This window comes from Mycetomoellerius zeteki, unplaced genomic scaffold (assembly GCF_001594055.1).
Source record: "Mycetomoellerius zeteki isolate Tzet28-1 unplaced genomic scaffold, Tzet1.0 scaffold564, whole genome shotgun sequence".
NCBI classification, from domain to species: domain Eukaryota; kingdom Metazoa; phylum Arthropoda; class Insecta; order Hymenoptera; family Formicidae; genus Mycetomoellerius; species Mycetomoellerius zeteki.
The window spans coordinates 254,530-263,430 of record NW_017257571.1 but is presented as its reverse complement, the minus strand read 5'-3'; the positions used below and the strand labels follow the sequence as shown (position 1 = coordinate 263,430).

General features: G+C 30.2%; 1 protein-coding gene across 1 annotated transcript; it reads left to right on the top strand.

Annotated features, from left to right (window-relative positions):
- The first annotated feature begins 2,852 nt into the window (after window positions 1–2,852).
- mrn (general transcription factor IIH subunit 4 marionette) lies at window positions 2,853–5,846 on the top strand. The gene is made up of 7 exons (XM_018456237.1): window positions 2,853–3,516; window positions 4,381–4,505; window positions 4,710–4,915; window positions 5,000–5,173; window positions 5,247–5,333; window positions 5,405–5,620; window positions 5,742–5,846. Exons 1-7 carry the CDS (start codon window positions 3,003–3,005, stop codon window positions 5,821–5,823), a joined length of 1,404 nt encoding a protein of 467 aa, XP_018311739.1. The 5' UTR covers window positions 2,853–3,002; the 3' UTR covers window positions 5,824–5,846.
- Window positions 5,847–8,901: the final 3,055 nt, after the last annotated feature.

Genomic DNA, 8,901 nt, shown 5'->3' with positions numbered 1-8,901 from the left:
CCCTATGAGATATGCGGCAAAAATACAAGGTTTCAAAAAGTTTATTTTTTAATATAAAAAATAAATATTTCGGATTTCTAATATTTTTTTCATAGTAGTAGACAGTACAAAGTTTTTACTGATATAGTTCGTTTATTATATACATAGTAAATAATACTTAATAAATTAAGTTTTTGATAGGTGCGGCGGAGTTCAATGTAATAAGGTTCAATAAATTAAAAAAGAAACGAGAAAGAAAAGAACGAATTATTTTTCTTTTATTTCTTCTATTTAAAACTGTTATTTCACAGTCCTAACTAATTATATGTTAACATTGATAATGATCCGATAAGGATCGAAACGTTTGTTTTTGTTTATAGCTGGCACATGTTTTATTAAAGTTTAGATTTTAACTAAATTATATATGTTTTATTTACTAACTTTTTAAATTATAACGATAGACTTTTGACTCGTAGCCCTTTCCTTTCTTGTTCTTTTTTTATAAAATCAAAATTTAAATACTAATCGGGCTCTCGAAATTAAAAAACAATAATATAATATACGGACAATAAGAGCGTTAACACAGCGCGGGAATTGGTGCGCAATTTATATAATAGTCAAATAATATTCACATAATATATTAAAATTGTACAATGACTGTCGATACAAACTTATTTGAACGTTTCGATTTTTTTCAAACAATCTTCAGCAAATTTGTAAATCATTATAATAGATGTCTTGACAAAATAGTTGGAAAATGTTGAAATTATGCTCTATGTGAGACCGAGGATGAGTATCTCCCTACTATCTGATTGGGAATTGCCCAATTTTTGTCTCTTCGCTATTTAGAAAATTATAATATTGATACAATATTATAATTTTATTATTCTTAGGCCCTGTGCACAATGGAGGAAATATTAGGAACAGGAATAGATATTAAGATTTCAACCTATCAGAAACCGTGTATTCCGGTGTAACTGGTATCTGATAGGTTAAAATCTTAATATCTATTCCTGTTCCTAATATTTCCTCTATTGTGCGCAGGGCCTTAGTGTTTACTAAGATACGTCAATGTACAAATCATGCAAATATATAAAAACATATACCTGTAACTATAATATGTTTCGAAATATCTTTATTGACGCTGACTTTTAACTTTACGTGAGTTTGATAAGATCAATATTTCTTATTCATATACAATATGTATAACATATAATTTTCATGTATAATGAAACACTTTGATAATAAGTTCTCAGGGTAACTTTGATCAAACTCCAATTAATTTAGTCTGCAATTAACTTATCAAGCAATACCTACACGATTTTATTAATATAGGTAGAATAACTAATATTTCATTATTTAACGCACGAAAAAAAAGATCGAAATTAGGAACGACAAATTAAATTAGAAATTTTGCAATAGGCAATTATTATCAGTTTAATTAATTGAATTAATTAGAAGTTTAGCTGAAATGTCACTCTTATTATGTCCATTTTTACAAATATATTGTAGATTAATCAAGATTTTTCTAATTCTTAGGAAAAGTAGAATATTAAACCGAGATTATAAAGTTGGTCTAAGTTTGGTCGCTCTATTTGTAAAAATAGAGCGATACTTAATCAAACTTTCAAAACTCTATTTTTTTTTAATTTTTGAAACCAGAAAAAGATAAAGAATACTTAAATCGAGATGTTAATCAATTAATTTGTGTTGAAGAGCGAGCGATATACTTTAATCAAACTGTGATTAACTTAATTAGTCGATAGCTATTAATTCGTTTCTCTAATTTACACTTCGATGTATTAAACAAAAGATTTTTAATTAATTATATTAACTGTATTAATAAAATAAAATTAGTAAGTACAGATATCATTTGCTAAGTTAATAATCATCGATTAAATTAAACAGTAGATCGAATTTAATTAAAGTCGTCCTTATGCAATAGAAAGTCGCTGTACGTCAATCGAAACAGTTAATTCATAGAAACAGAGAAATAATAGCACAGCAAGAAATGTTGACGTTTACGTAATAATTTATGACATAAAAGCTACGTCCTCGTTTGGCAACCAATTTAGTGAAAGTTATTATGAATAACGTTACCATTGACGATAAGTCATTATAAGTGATCGACAAAAAAACAATCCATAATAATGATTTGTTTATTACCCTGAGATTCATTTATGAATCTGATGATCACAAAATCTTATCTAACGTTTAAATGTTACTACAGTCGCGTGCAATAGAGGACGCTACACGTCATTCATGCCAGTCTCATATCTACTCACTTTTCTTTCTATGTCGCTTTTTTTTTACAAGTGTATTTACTCCGGCATGAATGTGACCGATGGAAGCCGCGGTGTGTAATGACAAAAAAATTCTGTGATAAATAGTATCATGTCAAGTAAAATGTTCGAAGGATCGAATACAAGATAAACCTGAAATCGTTTATTCGTGATGAAAACAATATTTGTCACACAAATTTTGTTTGAAACAGCTTCTGTTACGAATTAAACACACGACAAACGCGTTTATTATACACGTTTATTATAAAGAAATAAAATCGCAACGTGATTACATTGTCGGAGCATTGTTCGCACGTTGAAATACCAGTTGTACAGTGATTTGCGGGACGCAAGAAGAAAGAAAGAAATCACGCAATTGATCTGTCGTTAAAGGAGAGAGTCATGAGTGTAAAAAATGAGTGTTAAAAATATGTCGGAGTTATGTATAAAAGTATTTATACAAACTGCAATTAACTTAATATATAATATAACTTAATATTATTTATGCTTTATAAGTAAGTATTATTTATTTTACGATCCGAATGCAACAAACAGAAAATTTGATTCTGTATTTACATGTGATTACAGATAATGCGCTTGGAAGGACATAATCTTACAATTTATAAGATATATAAGATATATAAGATCAAGAAGCATATTCTTTGCTGTCACAGCTGGATTTAGATCAAGATAAATTGTGCAGTGATAGTTTACCCAATTGAACGACGGAACATTAGTAACATGTCTAGCACAATAGCTGGCAAGAACCTGTTACGGCCGAACAGCCTACAGTGTACGAATCTGCAGGAATATTTAAAATCTCGTAGCCCTGACACTCTGAACAAATTGTATCACAAGCCACCTATATGCCTAGCTGTATTCCGCGAGTTACCTGTCATTGCCAAGCATTATGTTATGAGACTGTTGTTTGTTGAGCAACCAGTACCACAGGCAGTTATAGCGTCCTGGTGCTCCAAGCTCTATTTCGAGGAACATCAGAAGGTGGTACAAGTCTTGAACGAGCTGTACGTGTGGAAGGAAGCGTCCATACCTGGTGGACTACCGGGCTGGATCTTGAACAACACCTTCAAGAAGAACTTAAAGATCGTGCTGCTGGGTGGTGGCAAGCCATGGACCATGTCCAATCAGCTAGAAACCGACAGTAAACCGCGAGACGTGGCCTTTTTGGATTCTTATGCGTTGGAAAGGTGGGAGTGTGTCTTACACTACATGGTTGGTTCTCAGCAGCAGGAGGGTAAGATTTCTTAAGACGTAAAAATGTATCGTGACTGTATTATAATGAATTCAATTGGTTCTTATCTTAAGACCATCTTAAGATGCTAATACGGTTCATCTTAAGACTGCACTTAAGATGATCTTAAATATGAGAACTGACTATGAATACCGCCCTAGATTAATGCATACTGCTGCTACTCAAATGGCTAAAAACATATGTTGTAAACTGTATTGAATGTATATTATAGCTGAAATTTTTAGTATGCATTAATCTAGTATAATACAAGTGACCGAACAATGTTACACAATGAAATTGACAAAGCTAATGTAAAAGTACATAAATATTTTTAACAATTAAATGCCCAATAATGACATTGTCATATTATTTAAGAAAGTATACATATATTATTTCATTGTCCAGATGATCACATTATGCATTTAGATACTTTAAATTTTAAAGCCTGTAATGTGTACTAATTTAGTGTAGACACATAATAATATCGAGTTCATTATAAGACAGAGCATGTTGTACAAATGATATCTTTTATTTTTCTGTGTTTGTTGGAAATTGTTTTACTTTAATAAATTATTTTATTATATAAGATATGATTTTTTTGCAAAGAAAATGTCTCAATCTTTGATTTTAAAAAATCTCTTGAGATGTGTACATTCATAGTCATTTTTTATCAACAAATTTGAAATTTTGTGCTGCATGTAAAAAATACATATAATTATATTTGAAATATTTTTCTCAAACACAATTTGTTTCTGAGATACATTCTTGTTCTGCATTATTTTGTAATTTAATCATATTTTGTATATAAAATTTGCAACAAATTATAAATATTTAAGACATCTAACATATTTTAAAATATTACAATAGGCATATCTGCCGATGCTGTAAGGATTCTTTTACATGCCGGTTTAATGAAGAGAGATGAAGCTGATGGAAGCCCAATTATAACGCAAGCTGGTTTTCAGTTTCTGCTCTTAGACACAGCTTCGCAAGTAATTATGAGTTCTCTGTCAGACGTATTTTCTTTGTCTCACATATATATATGTACATATATATATCAGAGATATATTTTCATGTTTAGATTGTATTTAATTGTTACATACTTGTATAACGAATAATTTCTTTTTGGTATTGCACAAGTGTGGTATTGTTTTAAATATGCTTTTATTTATGTCACAAATATTCTCTTTATGTAGGTATGGTATTTTATTCTACAATATCTTGACACAATTGAAGCACGAGGTCTTGATTTGGTAGAGTGCCTTACCTTCTTGTTTCAATTAAATTTTTCCACCCTCGGTAAAGATTATAGTACTGAAGGCATGTCCGAAGGACTCTTAACATTTTTACAACACTTAAGAGAATTCGGACTTGTATATCAACGAAAACGAAAAGCAGGAAGGTAAATATATAAATAAAACATATAATGCGTGTTATTTGTAAATAATCTAAATCTACTGACATTTCCGTTAATTTATGTTGCAAGATTTTATCCAACTCGGTTAGCGTTAAACATCGCTACTGGTGAAACTAAACCTTTAACCAGGGATACAGACAAGGAAGGGTATATAATTGTGGAAACAAATTATCGAGTTTATGCTTATACAAACTCGAACTTGCAAGTTGCATTGCTTGGACTTTTCTGCGAAATGTTGTACAGGTAAGTGCAACATGACATGAATATCTCTTGTACAAGATAAAAAATTTAAACAATTATATTACTTTGTCTCTAGGTTTCCAAATGTAGTTGTTTCGATATTAACAAGAGATTCGGTAAGACAAGCATTGAAGAGTGGAATAACTGCTTCTCAAATAGTAGGGTATGTATTATATTAACGGCTTAAATAGCCAAGTACAAAAATGTTCTACGTAATATATTTTATATCAACAGCTATTTGCGGCAACATGCACATGGTAAGATGATAGAAGCAGGACCACCTATATTACCGCCTACAATTGTAGATCAAATTAAATTATGGGAAAATGAAAGAAATAGATTTTTGTTCAGCGAAGGAGTTCTGTATAGTCAATTTCTTTCGCAAACTGACTTCGAAGTTCTCAGAGATCATGCGGTCTCAACCGGAGTATTAATTTGGCAAAGTGAAAGGTAATTGTTATTTTAATATAAATAGTTTATAAAATATATATTACATATATAACAATTGTTGAGAGAAAAATTTTATAATAAGTGCTGTATTTAATAACAAAATATATTCTTTATCTCGTAGAAAAAGAACCATGGTGGTTACTAAAGCTGGCCACGATGATGTAAAAAAGTTTTGGAAACGATATTCAAAAGGCTCAAGTTAATATTCGATTAATAAGATTTAATTATAAGCATTTAATGTATATTGTTATATTTCCTATGTAACATCAAAAAAATATTGTTCCAAAAAAGTGCCTAGCAAAATTGGAGAAGCATCCTTGACAGATTGAAGAAATAGTGTTTTCTTTTTAATCGATACCAAAGCTCTCTCAAATGGAACTAGGTTTTGATAATGCAAGTGTGATATTCAATTAATGAAGTAAGTTTTTATATATTTAATGTTATTTGTTTTATTTCTACTCCAATAATAAAACTCATATGAAGGAATTATTCAGAATTCGTCACTTTGGTTTATCATAATAAAATTGTTGCAATTTTTTATATATAATAAATAAATTTTCTACCAGAATATAATTATCATTCCAATATCTTCTGAACATGTTTCTGAATTATATGACTTAATATATTAGTAGAATATTGATATTTGCATTTTGAATCAACATTTTTGTTTCACATATTCACGCGCATGTATATACAAATAACATATTTATAATTTAAATTGACAGTTAATTTAATAGTGAACCTAGATGTGTTGATAAAAATATAAATTAATAGTTCATTGTATATTTACCAAATAGTGAAATTGGATTAAGATGTGACTTTTTAAACTGATTAATTTATCAAACGATATTTATATTATTTCGTTGACATAAATAGAATTATTTTTTATCATTTAACAAAAAGGGAAAAAAAATTTGATATTATGAATTATATTAGAAATTTTGCTTTCAACGATTACACTAGTTGAATTAATTATGGATTAAATTAAATAAAGTTTAATAAAAAAAATAGACCTTAGATAGAATAGAATTTAATAGAATAGAATTTTTGGTGAATTTGAGATGCGGTCGAATATTTGTCAATTGTTTGATATTTTATCGTTATCGACTGTTTATCATTAAGGCTATGGTATACAAAAAAACATAAGTACTAAAACGTAAGCTGTAAGAACTTAATTATGTTACTACTGTTAACATTATGGACTTATATATATACAGTCTCTATTGTGATTGACCAATTCGCTTACTGCTACGTTTTACTGCTTAAGATTTTATGCCTGATACTTATATATTGGATGTAAACTAAAAATCATAAATAATATTCGTGTTGGAATATTTTATCAGATATATATGATTTTATGTAAAAAAACGTGTTACATTATTTTATTTTTTAATAATTGAGTGTTCATTTTTCTAGTTATCTGAAGGAAAAATGATATTAATTTGAAAAATTGATACAGTCTATAGCAATAAATTGAAATATATAATCTTACCTCTACATATAATATATATACTTTACAAGTACAACATATTTATAAAGAGAAAATCATTCAATTTTGCATAGTTTGTATATATTTTATAATAACCGCGTTATTCTTTTCTACTGCACATGTTCTTCACATGACTTATATCTTTTTTTTTGGAAGCAAGTACTGAATTATTTTCTTTCTCGGTGAAAATTTATCTTGATTTATCTAGAACCTATCTTTAATCAGATTCTTGATTTCAGTTAATCTTACGGAACAACGCGTGCTAATATAGGCCAAAATATAAAAAGGACAACATTTTCTGAACGATGATCTTAATTGAAATGAAATTTACCATTCCGTACTTTGCAATATCTCCGTTCGTAAGACACGTAGACGAAAAGTAAAAGCACTTTTTTTAATATAATGTGATGCACTGTCTGTTTCGCTGTACACTTTGCGTGTACAGTTTGTACACTTGACGCAAGATACAACCGTGTCTCTTGGCATGGTTAAATCGCGGTACCTGCGGAAACCATTAAGCTATAATAACACTAAATAATTAAAAATGAATTATCTATTAGTTAAATTTTTTGGTGGTACGTGTCCGTTTGTGTTACGTAAACCTTCGAACATGTAATTTGTTTCCCTAGTATCACGCGATTCTTCGTATCGCTCGATTTTCTTGTCACGTTTATCTTGTACTTATCGATGTGACACTATACGCTTGAAAAATTATACGGTATTGCAAGAAAGAAAAGAAGAAAATAACATAATACTCCTAATGCAACGTGAGTTATGGGTGGGACATATGATGGACGAATATCGCGTGTGTCACCGCAGTGATTGACGTTTCGTGAACGTACAATTTCTGTGACGTCTTCTTTTTCTTCTCTCCAACAATGATGAATAGCAAATGAAGGGACGATTGGCATGCGTTTTTCAACAGCCTGTGGTTATCTAAACATTATTAGCGTAGACGTAGTACGTTATTAGCGGATACGCGCAATATAGTGTCTGAATATAGGAGACTGTTCGGAAAATATCAGCTGGATCTTGAGGGAGACTCGATATCCACGATGCAAAATCGAGGTGGAGAGATGCAGTCGGCCGTGAAATATTACTACGATATTAACAAGATCCTCATGTCGAAACTCGGTACTTGGCCGACGCAAAGTATATTCGAGAAGACAATATTACCGGCCATATTTTCAATGTTTGTTAGCAGCATCGGTTTTCTTGAGGTAAATTTCCATCATTTTTTATAATAGTATGTAGCCTTGTGAAAACCATTGTGTGAATAAAATTTGTAAGCGAGAGAGAGAGAGAGATATGCTCATGATTAGGACATATACGTACGGTTAAAACGCAGTTAAACTTGACCTTGGCAACGCTACCCAAGATCAGACTGATCAGATCAATGAATAGATCATTTAAAACCCTACAACTTTTGTAGGAAACATTTCTTTCGGAAATGTTTAATCTTATTCTACAATGTTCTCTCTTTGTTTCCTGTTCTTGCTTTTTACTTCTTGCTTTTTCCCCCCTTTGCAACCGTTTTATCGATAATTGTTAAATTTCTTGCTACGTATTTCCTGTTTCTTCCGAAGTTCGTTAACTTTTATCTCGGGCGACATAAAACAAGAAACCGGATAAGAAGCAAAAAGCGAGGCAAAAAGACAAGATGTAAAAAATAGCAAAAAGCAAAAAACAGAAAACAAACAGCATATTGTAGAATAGGCTTTAATTCTCAAGATATTTCACCGGTCCGGGACTTTTTACTCACCCTATATATGTGTGTATATATATATATATA